This window comes from Neomonachus schauinslandi, chromosome 3, assembly GCF_002201575.2.
Source record: "Neomonachus schauinslandi chromosome 3, ASM220157v2, whole genome shotgun sequence".
Classification (NCBI taxonomy): Eukaryota; Metazoa; Chordata; class Mammalia; order Carnivora; family Phocidae; genus Neomonachus; species Neomonachus schauinslandi.
The window spans coordinates 99,218,619-99,233,310 of NC_058405.1; the positions used below are offsets into that span (position 1 = coordinate 99,218,619).

At 49.2% G+C, this 14,692-nt stretch overlaps 1 protein-coding gene across 1 annotated transcript in view; it reads left to right on the top strand.

The window, feature by feature from the left end:
* The window catches only part of MGAT5 (alpha-1,6-mannosylglycoprotein 6-beta-N-acetylglucosaminyltransferase), a 328,495-nt gene that overhangs the window by 114,585 nt on the left and 199,218 nt on the right, over positions 1 to 14,692 (top strand). Inside the window, exon 3 of the mRNA XM_021695798.1 lies at positions 4,733 to 5,115. Within this exon, the coding sequence (XP_021551473.1) occupies positions 4,875 to 5,115 (241 nt within the window). The 5' untranslated portion in view covers positions 4,733 to 4,874. The remainder of the gene's footprint in view (positions 1 to 4,732; positions 5,116 to 14,692) is intronic.

The window sequence follows — 14,692 nt, forward strand, 5'->3', positions numbered from 1 at the left end:
AGCTCTTAAAAGCAGCCATGTCTGGTAGCTGGTGGCAGATTTCTCCATGTAATTTCCTTTGGTTCGTAGGCCTGTGGTTAGCCCTTAGTCACGGGACAGCCCGGCCTTGGCTGGGCTGTGGGGAAGAGGGGAAGGGGTGGGTCCTTGCGGGGGCTGCAGGGGCCCCTGAGGCTCATCTGCCTGTCTCCTCATACCTCCAACTTTGGAGGTGGGCTTGCTCTCTTTTTTCTTTTTTCAGTAACAGCTTTATTGAGGTATGATTCATATATCCTATAATTCTCTCATATAAAGTATGTAATTAATTCAGTGTTTTTAATATATCCACAGAATTGTGCATCCATCACAATTAATTTTGGAACATTTTCGGTGTGCTGGGTTGTCACCTCCCAATTCCCGTTTTCACAAGCCCAGAACGACGACTGTTGTACTTTCTGCGTCTATAGATTTGTGTCCTCCAGATAGTGCATACAAATAGAATGATACAACATGTAGTTTTCTGTGCCTGCCTTTTTTCACTTCGCATAATGTTTTTAGGGAACGACCATGTTGGAGCACATATCAGAACCTAATTTATTCCCGTTGATTTATTAGTATGCCATTTTATGTGTTTTTTTGATCCGTCCGTCAGTTGATGGACATTTGAGTTGTTTGGGCTTTTTATTTGTCCATTATGAGAAAGGTTGCTATGACCATTTGTGTACAAGTTTTTGTGTGGACATAGGCTTTCATTTCTCTGGGGAGAATTTCAGGAGAGGCATTGCCTGGGTCACATGGTAACTCTGTGGTTAACCATTTGAGGAACCACCAGACTATTTTCCACACCAGCTACATCGTTGTACATTCCCACCCGCCAGTATATAAAGGTTCCAATTTCTGTACATCCTCACCAGCACTGGTTCTGAGCTCTTGTTGAGTATAGCCATCCGGGTGGGTATGAACTGTTATCTCACTGTGGTTTTAATTTGCATTTCCCTAATGGCTAATGATGTTGTGCATCTTTTCATACGCTTTTACTTTTTAAATTAAGAGAACTGACACATTTCCGTGCCAAAGATCTTCGATCAGTTCTGGAAAGGGGGGATGCCAGGTTTTCTTGTGTTGAGGAGTGAATGGGGAGGGGGGAAGTGAATGCTGCTCTTTTAGGAAGTACAGGAATAGAGGAGGTGCGGTTGAGAGTGGTTAGTGGCAGCAGTGGGCCTAGAAGCTTAGCTCATCGCCGACAGACTTGGTGCAGACTTCTTCCTGGAGGACAGATGGCGTCGTGGCTCAGGCTAGCATTGCTCTGGTGGGCAACAAGGCCTTCTGAGAGACACTGTGTTTTTGTGCCTATCGGCTCCATTTTGCAAGAGGATCCAGCTAAGTCTGGACGCAGGCAGAGTCTTAGCCAGATCCACCGCTTTTTGATCACTGTTGTTCTGCAGCCTCTTGATGAATTTTGGGGCCATCACTGATGATGATCCTTAAGTCCCTTCTGATCATTAAGCACCTTCTGGTAAGGATTGCTGTCCTGTTGCGCCCCCTGCCCCCCACGCTATTACTGTGGGAGTTAGGGGCGTGTCCCAGGTAATGGTTTTAAAAAGTCTTTTAAAATTCTGTTACTAGGAATTGTAGAGATGAGTTCTAATTCAGTTCTCCGTGTGAGCTGTGGGTATGCTGAGATAGCTGCTGCTGTTTCACACCGTAGATTCCATGGGAGAAAAGAATATTCCTGGCAGTTCTGTGGTTACTTAAAATCTGGGCCCTCCGTCATCAGAACCATTCTCTGAACTTAGAATGAGGGCTTTTCACTCCAAATTTGTAAGTCTCTGAGCTGGTAGAACTTAAGCTTGGCTGGGTTTCTCGACATCTTCTTGCCACTCAGATGTGCCATATGTGGGTGGTTCTGACTGTCCCCAAGGCCAAGGCAGAGAAGCGTGCCACCTTCTGCTGAGGCCCTTGGACCTGGCCCTGCCCTTGCTTCAACCTTGCAGCCTTGAGCAGCTGCTTCAGGGGGTTAAATGACGAAGTGGAGTGGAGTTTCCTGTCTGAAAGTTAACAGGTAATTCCTGTATGCATTTGGGGTTCTCCCCTAAAGTAGTAAAAGAAAATTGCCCGCTGACTGTCATTTTTAGTATAGCATCTAGTTTACTTGCCCTGGGAAAATCCCTTTGGCCCTGGGGTACAGTTGACTCACTGGTGTGGATTATTGAACAGGAAGCATAGCCACTTCCTAAGGACCCAGGGGCGGCCCCCAGTCGGAGAGGTGGCTTTAAAGCATCAGCCCCACGAGGGGCTGTTTGTTGAGCCTCCAGCGCCCGATGGCAGCATGGACTCAGTATATACTATAGAATGAGTGGAGGAAAGAAAGACGTGCAGGTGCTGCTCACGGAGCCCTCGTTTGGAAGGGCCCGATAAAGAGCTCTAGTGCCTGGAGGACACGTTGCTTGGTCAACAGGTGGTTCGTTGTATCCCTGGGGCCGACGTCTTTCTCTGAGAATGTACGTGGTGGTGGGGGGCAGGGGATTCCCTTATAGGATGTCACGGGATCCCACACAGAAACTGGCAGACAATCTATATAGACAGACAGGTGTTTTAAACTGTGGACTAGTGAGGGACATCATAAGCCGCAGCAGTAGGGAAAGCTGTCTGGAGCCGGTATGAGCGGAGCTGGGGCTTGGGGAGCAGGCTGGGTTTGGATGATCCGTGTGATCCGCAGAGGGCCAGCCAGGTAGGGAAAGCAGCGTGAGTGAGTACGGGGAGACCGTGAAGGAGGATGTGCAGGGTTGTGGTGACAGCCAACCAGCAGGTGCGGAGGGTGCGGCCGGCCCGAGGAATTGCAGTGACGTGGTATTGCAGGAGGGAGTTGGAGCCACGCTGTGTAGACGGCACAGTGGTGCTGCCGTAGTGACGACATCTGTGGGCCTGGCTCAGCGGCTCTCAGACTGGAGCAGGCATCAGAATCGCCTGGAAGGCTTGTTGGAGCACAGGTGGCTGCCTGCCCCCCACCCCACCCCCCCCCGAGTTGCTGATTTAAGCCGGTCTGGGTTGGGGCCGGAGACGTCGCATTTCTCGCTGGTGTTTCTGCTCTGGAGTTCGGGACCGTGCTTTGAAGAGCCACTGGCCTAGAATTCAGGTGTCGGTGATCTTTTTCTGTTAGAGGCCAATAATAAACGTTTTAAGCTTTTGAGCTACGTAGGATTTCTGTCACATTTTCTTCTTTGTTGCTTTTTACAACCCTTGAAGCATGAACACACACGTGTTGGCCATGGATAAGAAGGCTGGTGGGGAAAGATGGGTGGCGTAGGGAAGGCAGGGCATGGTATGCACAGTCCTCGGCTGTCCCGAGATTACCCCTCTGCCCCATAGCTGGCTGACTTTGGGTAAGTTAATCTCTCTGGGCCTTTGTTTCCCATCTATAAAACAGAATGATAGTAGTAGTTCTTACCATCGAGGACTCCAAGAATTCAGTGAGCTAAGGCACAAAATGCATTTAGCACGATGCCTGGGGCATACCTAGAATTTATTTAGCATTTACTATTCGTAGCACTACTACCAACCACTGATGGCTGTTCATAGGTGAGGAAAACAGAGAGGAGGACCAGTGCAGATCCGCTGCGTTACAGATTCTGAAAGATGATTGCTCTAAGATCTCACCATCCTTCCTTCTTAGGCTGCTTACAAAGAAGAATACTTAGAATGAAAACATATGCACCCTCTGAATCGTCCCGCATAGAGACCATTGCTCAGCTTTTCCCCTGGCACACTTAGAAAATGGTGCCATTTGTGACCTGGCTGGTTGTTGGACCCAGGACTCTGGGTCAGGGGGTAGAGAGTTTGGCCTACTTGTAACCCATTTGCAACTTCCGCTTCGGCCCCATGTTTTGGGAGAATTGCTTTAAGACCTTGGCCCAAATAGGGCACCCAGTAGGATCTGGCTGATGAGTATTGAAACTGTGCCTTTGTGCCCTCTAACCTCGTATTTTGCCCACGGTGTGAGTGAAAGTGAGAACTACAGGAAAGGAGTCTATCATGTGCCCCATGTTTCCTGCACTGAAATGTGCAAATGAGCGGTGGGGTACCTCTTTCACTCGTGGCAGCTCGAACAGGAAGACCGCTGGGTACCCCTGGCATAGCCTCTCTGCACTGGTGCCTGGGTTGAGGCCACTTGGTGGCCCCGAGAGCTTTGGCTCATCTCTCTCCGGACACTGCTAATGCAAGCTGGCCGTGCTTACGTAATATGGGGGCTTGCTCCCCTTTCCTGGTCTAATGACCCCTGAGGAGATGCCTACTCTCTTGCTCACCTCCCCAGCTGCAGGCGCTAATCCTTGCCCCACAGCACATACTAATGACTTTGTAAGCTCCAATTACAGATGCACAGAAGTACCCAGTGGTGCTATGACTCCGCCCTCCACTTGGGTTTTTGCTGACATTCAGTGAAATCCTTCCATCTCCTCCCCACCTTGCAAAACAAGCTTCCTGTTTTGAACTTGGTCCAGACTGGAACAGCCCTGCTACACCTGTTAACATAGGCAGACACACATTTCCTCCTCTGTATTTGTGCAGCTTTTTTGTCGCCTAGCCAGATTTCCCCTCTCAGCTTACAGATCTGGAATCATAACATAAGATATTGAACCAGCAAATTAAGAAAGAAGGAAGTTCGCATTTTGGAGCTATTTGAGTGAAAACATGGCTCCTGGTTGGTTTCCCTGTGTTTTGCCACGACCACTCTGCTAACTTGCCCCCTTCTTCACAGCAGGATGGAAACGAGGAAAGGAAATCGGCTGACGCAGGAGCCAGAGTGAGACCGACGAGCCCACAAATCCAGCCTGCACCATGAACTTGTGTCCTCCTTCTACGTTTTAGGAGCCAAGGGCAGGTGAAGTTGCTGGAGAGCAATGGCTCTCTTTACTCCGTGGAAGCTGTCCTCTCAGAAGCTGGGCTTTTTTCTTGTGACTTTTGGCTTCATCTGGGGTATGATGCTCCTGCATTTTACCATCCAGCAGCGAACTCAGCCCGAGAGCAGCTCCATGCTGCGTGAGCAGATCCTGGACCTCAGCAAGAGGTACATCAAGGCGCTGGCGGAGGAAAATCGGAATGTGGTGGATGGGCCCTACGCCGGCGTCATGACAGCGTACGGTAAGCGCCGGGCTATTGGGGCTCCTGGGGCTTCTTCATGGAGTGTGGCTTTGCCTCGAAAGGACCCCAGAGCCTCGCCACCTTGGTTTTGTCATGGATCGAGTGCATCTTTCGCCACTGACTTTGCGGCATTGAGTTGCATGCAGAGGGACACTTCTAGAAAGTTAAAGCCACGCCCTTGGGGAGCCTCTAAGCTCTTGTGCCCAGGGACTAATACCCAGCCCCAGGAGCAGGGGGACAGAACAGTTATTAGAGCTCTTGGTTGGATTTGCAGCTAGCTCTTCTTCCCTCAGCACATTTCTGGATTGCATGATCTCATCTGGGAGTATGATCAGGGAATGTAGAAAAATATTCTCATTAACTTTCCCTAAACAAAACTTAATTAAGGTGGGGTGGGGGTGAGGTAAGGAGGGTGGGGAGGAATGTGGGCAGGAATGAGGACTGGGGGGGCGGTGGGCAGGGTGAGGTAAGGCGGGTGGGGAGAAACTCCAAGCCAGGTGTGTGTCTCCCTCAGACCAGGACGTAGGACACTAGCGATTAACGTGCTGGCTAATAGCTTTCCTCTTTGGCTTCTTGAGAGTTGACTGCTCTTGTCCCTTGCCCTTGTCTCTAACTGCCCTGACTTTGGAAGAAGTCTTACTGTACATGTTTTTTTGTGTTTTGTGTTTTTTTGTCAGGTACCTAAAACTGTTTTAGAAATGAGGTTGAGTGGAAAAAAAAAAAGAATGCATACAGAATATTACTTATTTTTCTTTTGGCAAAAGTTATGCTTAATATAGAAAAAGTTGGAAGCTATAGACGTGCAAAAAATAAAACCCCCAAAAATAAAGAAAATCACATATAAATCTACTACTCTAGGAAATAACCATAATTAACACCTCAGTGTATACTTTCTGCTATTTTATATATATACACACAAAAATATACGTATATATGCAAAATACTTTAAAAAGCATAGACGCACAAATACAAAACAGAAATTGTAGATGAAATTTGGATCCTACTGTGTTGTGGGGAACCCACCTCCCAGCTCTCCTGTAATGACCAAGGACTTAATCCCTAGAACATGGCCTGTCCTGTTGCTCACTGACAAGTCTAGTCACTGAACAGAGACCTTAGTGGCCTCAGGGTTTGGGACCCTGAGGTGTAATATAAATGAGATGCAAGAAAGGGGTTGGTTGAGGTGGAAAATGGTGGTGTTCCACCTTGTGACCCATCGGTCATGGACTCTGAAGTATATGGAGTTCATATGGTGTTTTCTAGAAAATTATCAGCAGCAGTTGGAAGCTTGAGTTCAAATGCAGGAAATCATACTTAGTTTTACATAATTTTTTTTTTGTTTTTGAAAGGATCCAGGAAATTTGGTTACTTTTAAATTTCATATATAAATTTTTGGTAAGGAGAAAATGGTTGCTTTTTTTTTTTTAGAGAGGTGGGGTGGGGAGGGAAACAAAGGGGATGGAGAGAGTCTTAAGCAGGCCCCGGGCCCAGAGAGGAGCCCAACACGGGGCTCGATTTCATGACCCTGAGATCGTGACCTGAGCTGAAACCAAGAGTCGGACATTTAACCGACTGAGCCACCCAGGCGCCCTGAAAATGGTTGCTTTGAACACACAATGTGGAAATTCTTTTTCAGTGCCTACTGTTGGAATGATCACACTTCTCTGCTTTTAATCTATCTGATTTGGCGGTGTCTATAGGCATTGGCTTTCAACATGTCTAAATAAATGTCCCCCCTCTTTTTTTGATCTGATGGATTAAAAAATGAGACTCCAATTTGAGAACCCATATTGAAAAACAACTAAGTAGTTTTTCAGAGGGTGCATTTGAAAATTACTCATTGACTTCAGTCTTCTGTAATATTTCTCAAATACCACAGATAAACCATCAGAAAGAGTAAATGAAACTGTCACCATTAATGTCACTCATGTGCAACAAATAAATATAGCCAGTAAAGTGGACGCTGTTTTTAAGTTTCTGGTTCGGTACGTTCCATGTTAAGTATTTTGGGAGAGAGAGGAGTAGTCCATTAGTAATTTCCTCCTTCTGTTGATCTCAGTCTGTCAAACCTTTTCCAGGGGAAAGAAGGAACCCCACAAATGGTAAACTTGTAGACTTTAAATTTTCCTAGTTGTTTTGAGTATTCGTATTTCCTTTGTTCTGCCGAGCATCTCCTAGGCTAGGCTTCCTCGACGTTCTCAGGAGCAGTGATGTGGTCTTAGCTTTCAACCTCGTAGACACTATATGCTGTAGAAAGTTAGCAGAACCCCAGAGCAGTCTGTTAGAATTTTGGCCACCGCGTAGGAGTTTGGAGCTCAGAGGAACTACAAAACTGGGTTCCAGGTGAACCTTAGCAAAGTCATTCTTTTTCTCAAAAACAGCAAAGAAACAACCCAGCAGGCCCCGTCAGCAGATGTAACACACGCTGCTGCTTTTCTCTTGCGTCTCATCGACTCGGCATGTCAGTCAAAGTGCTCTTTGGGGCTGAGTCTGTGGAATTTAACTGGACTGTGCATATGTCCTCGACGCACTGGGACCATCATGTGGCGAAATACCACTAAAACAGGGTTTGTCACATCAGCACTCTTGGCATTTGGGGCTAGATAATTCTTTGTTGTGGGGACTGTTCACGTGCTGTAGGATGCTGAACAACATCTCTGGCACCTGGACCCACTAGAGGCCAATAGCACCCCCCTAGTGTGACCATCAAAAATGTGTCCAGACATGGGGGGTGGGGTGCAAAACTGCCCCCCCCAACCTTGGAGGACCGCCACACTAAGAGTGAAACTGAAAACACTAACAGCATCTTCTTAGGGATATTCCCAAGCAGACAGCTAGTTTTTGTTATTAAAAATTTGTCAGCCTGGCCTCCATTTCTCAGTTCTGGGTACCAACAACTGGGATTGAGCAAGATGATGCGGTCCAGGGTCAGTCATGGGAAGCTGGAGAGCCTTTCTGACGGTGTGTGCTTCCCCTGGAGTCCATCGGTACCAGTGGTGGGCATGTCAACAGCCAGGTAGCTCTGGTGGTTGATGTCAGGAGATGCAAAGACCACAGGATATTCAGTGGTTTAGCTAGGCTGGCACAGTGGGGGTGAGGATGCTTGAGCCAGTGGTTTGCAATCTCTTTTTCTGTCACAGAGGCAGCCCATGTACAGAGCATGCCTAGATGCCTGCCCTGAGAGAGCAAAGAGCTGATCCTGTATGGCTAGGATCTGTGTCTGCTCTGAGTCAATCCCATTATTAGACCAAAAAAAAAGAAAAAAACACCTTCTTTCTCCCATCCCCATTTGGCATGATCAGAGCCTATTAGGATGCTATAAATGTGTCTTCAGTAGCTGGGGCAGGTATTTGAAGAATCCTAGTAGCTGACTTCAGATTATTACTGATTTTTTAGAATCCCTGACTTGAGATCCTAGAGCAGAAGAGTTCAGCAAACTGTGACCTGTGGGTCAAATTTGAACCTCTGTCAGGTTGCATAAATAAACATTGACTGAAACAGAACCACTCCCATTTGTTCATAACAACTGGAATAACAGAAGCATGGTAAAACCAGGATTTTAGAGGACATCTAAAGCACGCTGATTCCATCTTTTGGTAGTCCCCATAGTTCAGTATAAAATACTCATCAATCAGGTCATGTCTCTCCTTGACTCAACAATTCCGCAGGACTCCCATGGTCTAAGGCCTGGGCAGCAAGCTCGCCTCGCCTTGGCTGAGCCTCCTTTTTTTAGAGGTAAAGTGTTTGGAACCCTCCTCACCCCTTTGTTTCTTGTCTGTGGCTGTTTTTGCACTATAATGGCTAGAGCTGAGTAGTTGCCACAGGGACTTAGAGAGCCCCAAATGTTTACTGTCTGGTCCTTCATCAATCCCTGCCCTATCCGTAGGGCGCTCTTTCTATGGGATTTTGCTTGGTGTCCTAAGACTCGTTCATCTCTACATTTGAATCCACCTTAAGACATCTTCATATAAGGTGTACATCCAAATGTTGTGTTTCTCTGTCCTCTGGAAATGCTTTTTTTTTTAATATTTATTTATTTGACAGAGAGAGAGAGAACACAAGCAGGGGGAGCGGCAGGCAGAGGGAGAGGGAGAAGCAGACTTCCCGCTGAGCAGGGAGCCCGATGCGGGGCTCGATCCCAGGATGCTGGGATCATGACCTGAGCCAAAGGCAGGCACTTAACCAACTGAGCCACCCAGGTGTCCCTGGAAATGCTTCTTCTGAGTGGCAGGTCAGGAGGCTAGCGGTTAGGAGCACGGGCTTTGGAGGCAGCCAGTGTGGCCCGGGCCCTCGGGACAGCATACTACTTGTGGAGGGGGTATCAGCTCCTCTCTCACCATGTGATTACGTGGTGTGAGCGAGGTGCGTGTCAGGTGTTGCTGGTTGGACTAGTCCTCAAAACCAGCGCAGAGGGGCGCCTGGGTGGCTCAGTTGTTAAGCTTCTGCCTTGGGCTCAGGTCATGATCCCAGGGCTCTGGGATCAAGTCCTGTGTTGGGCTCCCTGCTCGGTGGGGAGCCTGCTTCTCCCTCTCCCACTCCCCCTGCTTGTGTTCCCTCTCTCGCTATGTCTCTCTCTGTCAAATAAATAAAATCTTAAAAAAAAAAAAAAAACCCCCATCATAGAGTTTGCAAACAGTAATCTCCACCCCCCCCCCCAATCCTATTTCTGCTGATTTGAAAAGAGATTTCTGAACTTCTTTTGGGATTTGGTAATTCAGAAGGAGTGCCTGGACGATGTCCCAGGCGGCCTGTGTGGAACAGTTGGAGCATTCATTTGTGGGGTGTGGAGGGCGTTTCTGCACGCCCCTCTGCCACACCAGAGAGGGGGAAGGGGGAGAGGGGCATGTGGAGCCGGGGCCTTCTGCAGCGCGGCCTCCACCGCTTCTCCCTGGCCCGCATCGCAGGGCCCTGCCTGTCCGTGACTGCACGGGAATTGTGTCATGAGTGCTGTCACTCACCCTCGTCATTGCCATTCTTGTTTCTGAGGTGAATTGATCTCTGTCTCTGATGGCCTGACCCAAATTCTGATTGCCTCTTGTCTCCGACACTGGCCCCATCTGCTTGTGCTCTCTGGGCAGTGAGAGACGGCCTCCCTGCTGCCAGGTTTCCCTCTTGACCTCCTACTCTGCCTTACCTCCTGTGTTCGTCCTGCTTCCCTGGACTTCGTGAGCCTCAGTTGTCCCCTTGACTGGCTGTTACCCCTCAAGCCTGGCGCTCTGGGAAATGTCTGTGCGCTTTGCAGGTATATGGCAGCGTGGTCTAGGGTTTGTGCGTACGGCCAGAAAAAGACGGACGGGGGCCCCTGCTCTCATGGAGGCCATGTTCATTTTGGAGGGAAGAAATACTAAACGAGACTACATTAGACAGTAATTCCAGGAAGAAAAATGAGATAGGGATATGTGATTTTTTAAAAAGTACATGAGGCGCTACTTGAATGAGAAGGTCAAAGAAAGCCTCTCTTAGGAGGTGCCTCGTAGCCCTTCTGACGCCAAGGAGCTGTGGGTGGGGTGGGAGGAGGCCGAGCAGGCCAGGCAGAAGGCAGGGTGCGTGGCCCAGGCCTGCATGTGCACTCTAGCGGCAGAGCAGAGGTTGCTGCGGCTGAACAGCGTGAGCAAGGAGCAATGTGGACGGTGGGCAGCACATGCAGTGGCCCTTTGGGCTCTGGATCTCAGTATGATGGCAGGGGCAGAGAGGTGCAGGGGGGTTGATGTTCTTGTGAGTGAGCCTTGCCTGCCCCTGCCGGGGGCCTTGGCCCCTCCCTCTTATCCCCCCCCATCCCCCCACTTAACTCCTAGGCTGGGAAGAGAGGTAAAGAGGAAGAAGTTCCTCCTGTTTCCTTAAGGAGGTGGTGCTCGCGTCCTCTAGGCCCTAGAGAAGAAGGTAGCGTTTTTGGTTGCTGGTCAAGGGGCAATGCATTGGGCTTCACGTGGCCCTCATTGGCCTGGGGATGCCCATTCCTAAGACATTAACATCATTTGGGATTCTCATAGGTCAAAGGGACACCCCCACCGTGATGCTGGTATGGCGGCCTGAGGTAGCTCCTGGTCTGTGTTGCAGACCTAGGTAACATCTGGAGAGTCAGAGGAGCTTTTACGAGTGTTTTGTTCCACCCCTGCTATGAAAAAGAAGACGAAAAATACTTAGGTTGAATTTCACTGGAGATTTAAAAAAAAAAAAAAGCCTGTGAATGGTTTTTTAAAATTTTTATTTATTTGCTTTCTTTCTTTCTTTCTTTTTTTTTTTTTTTTGCCTCTGTTCCTACAAATGTGATCAAGGGACTGTTCTCTTGGAGGGCTGGGGTGGTGTGGGGAACCACCATTGCCAAAATAGCAGCTCTCTACCCTTGAGGGAAACATACTGCTTTGGAGCGACACTGGTAGAAAAAAAAAGCGCTGGGCTGTTTGGTGTGTCTGAGGAGGCCGTGGTTGCTCTAGGGGGAGGTGGCTGGTGCGAGTAAAGAAAGGGCTTACTGCTTTAGAAAGTTGGCAACCTAAAATGGGCCTCTCCGGGCTTGGGGCTCTTCCAGGGATGTGTGGTGGCAGTCCCCCCTCCTGGCACCCCCGGCAGAGCCAGGCCGAGTTCCCAAGCACGCCCAGTGCGGCCGCACGTCCGAAGAGGGCCTCGGGGGTGCCGTAGACAGGAGAACAGTCAGACTGTGTGTCTCTGGCAGGGATTGGAGCCTCCTCTTCTGCTCCTTTTGTCCACGAGACCTGTCCTTTCCTGCCTCATTGCTGCTTCAAGTCCTGGCTTGAGGAGAGAATGTGCATGAGGGGGTGTGACTCTTGGGCTCAGAGTATCAAGTGGGGTTGCTCACCTCAGTCTGTCAGAATGGCCTGGGCAGACCTCATGCCACTGTGGCCACCCTCAGGAGCCGTTGACCCTTCCTGGGTCTGTCTGGGTACTGCAGCTGTCTTCTGGGACCAGCGGCAGGGTGGTGGCTGAGCATTCGCCTGTCCCCAAGTCTCCACCTCTGCTCTTCCTCCCACCTGCATGCCTCCTTTCCCCGTAGCTCGCGCCTCCTCTCCTTACGTTCTTTTTCATGATTTCATTCTCAGTCTTACAACACTTTTTTTTTTAAAAGATTTTATTTATTTGACAGAGAGAGACACAGCGAGAGAGGGAACACAAGCAGGTGGAGGGGGAGAGGGAGAAGCAGGCCTGCCGCGGAGCAGGGAGCCCGATGCGGGGCTCGATCCCAGGACCCTGGGATCATGGAGCCGAAGGCGGACACTTAACGACTGAGCCACCCAGGCGCCCCTCAGTCTTACAACACTTAAACCACCTATTTTCATAACACCTAAACCACCTGTTGTTGCATATTTATTGGCTCTGTTGATCGTCTCTCTCCCCCACGGAGCATGTTAGCTGCCAAAGAGCAGGGATTTTTGCCTCTCTTGTTCCCCACTGTACCCCAGGGCTCAGCACGTGCCTGGCACTTAGTAGGAGCCAGGAGTGATCAGCAGCAGCCCCTTTGCCCCGACTCTGCCTGTGTGGGACAGTTACAGCTGGGGCTAATAGGAAAGTAAAGTTTCTAGTGAGGCTGGAAACGAGAAGAGATTCCCCACAGACTACAGGTCCAGGTGGCTCCGGGTAGCTGTTGTGCTCCTGATTCTGACACAGGAACCAGTGTTTATTCTGGACGGTCGGTAGAGAACGTTTCTGTGTGGCTGTAGGGTTCCTTACTAGGCGTGTGACCTTGGGCAGGTGACTGATGTTTTAAAAGCCCGCTTCCTCTTTTGTAAAATACAGGATATAATAGTATCCTTCACCTCATAGGCTTGTTGTAAGGCTTACATGTTACAAAGCTTATTTAGGCACCTAGATGAGGGAAATGCGGTCATTGTTGGGAATTATCAGTAACAGTGGTCGACGTGTACCTGTATCTTTTACTCCACCAAAATTGTTCGCCTGAAGTGGACGTTTGTTTATACGTTTGAACATAGGGCTTCAGGGACGTGTTTATGTAGCTGTGCTCTGCACTTACAGGGGATAAGACATGAGAGGAAGTAAGCTCTCCTCCAGAGGGAGGGAGGCAGGCTTGCCACCACCCTCCGGGACAAGGACAGGCGAGGCTTGTCCACCAGAATCACCAGGCCTGCCTTGAGGGCGCCCGCGCTGGGCCCTGCGCCGGCCGGGGTTGAGAACTGCTGCCCTGCGCCCCAGAGAGATACTGTCTGGCTCTTCCCTGGGTCCCATTCTGAAAGTGTGTTGGCTCCACAGGGTGACTTTGGCATTTAAGAAACAGGAGAGGTGATTGTCACTGCCCGGTTCCAAAGAGAAGGCTTTCCTTTGTGGGCTGGGAGCTGAGCTGGACTGGGTGAGCTCACTCGGTCTCGGAAGGAGGGCAGTGCTGGAGGGTACTGTTTCCGGTACAGGTGGTGAGCGGGAAGGAGGAGTGTGCGGTGGCTGTCTTTCCTGATGGGGTGGGGGAGGCGTGGGCGCGGGAGTCAGGTCGAGACCCCGTGTGATGGTGGGCTTGACCACTCAGAGCCCGAATCCATTTCTGTTCTGCAGGAAGGACTACAATACTGGACTCCTATTCCATGCAGCTGGCTGGGTGTCGGGAAGATGAGAGAACAGCCCAAGAGCTCCGTGCTGGATATTTACAGATTCCATAATGCACTTGATATCATCAACAGGCCAAGATGCGATTTTTTTTCTCACATTCTGCTGCCTAGAAAATGCCTGGAAATGCTAGAGACACCCCCTGTAGCACCTCAGAAATAACATTCGCTTCTGGAACACCTTGGAGTCAAAGCTAAAGTCTGCCCTTGCAGCCTGACCCAGGAGGGAACAATAGTCAGTAATACTGAGCATCTGAGCTGCCCTTGCTCTTTGAGGTGGTGGTTTAGTGCCCTTTGTGACATGGTGTGGCTGCCTGTGACAGCTGCAGGGCGAGAGCACGTCTGCGACTTTAGGTGGCTTTAAGAATTCAAATGCGGGAAGGCAGTGAGGGTTAATCACTGAGCTGTATCTGGGCCGGGGGTTATCTTCTTACCTGACATCAGGTACTTGGGCCAGTATCTTGGGGAGGGTAGAATTCACTGCACTGGAGGTATATTCAAATAGCATTTAAGCCTCCCTGATTGTCAGAGTACTGTGAATATAGAAAATGGAGAGCATGTAGACTATAAAGCAGTGAAAAACCTTGGCGTCTCTCGGTCCTTGACCCTGGGTAGGCTTGCTTTCTCTCCTAACGTGAAAGAAAAGAAGTTCATTTTCAACGGAAGCAGCTGTGTGAGTCACCATTTCCAAACTACTTAGCACAAGATAGAAGATGCTGTCAGTACAACACACAAGGGCAAGGATGATGCCACGCCCATTTTTGTACTCTTAGAAAGAAAGAATAAAAAGTAAAATACTCCCTATCCCCAAACCCAGATAATTTTTGATTTCCCTCCAGTCCTTTTTTAAAATGCACGTCATTTAAAAAAATTGGAATATTTCATATACGGCTTTTTAAACTCTTCTTTGTTGTATTTCCTCATGCCATTAGATATTTTTAATGTCCATACACTTTTTTTTTAAACCATCCATTCAATAAATAATCAGCTCCTGACAACACCCGGTGGTGATA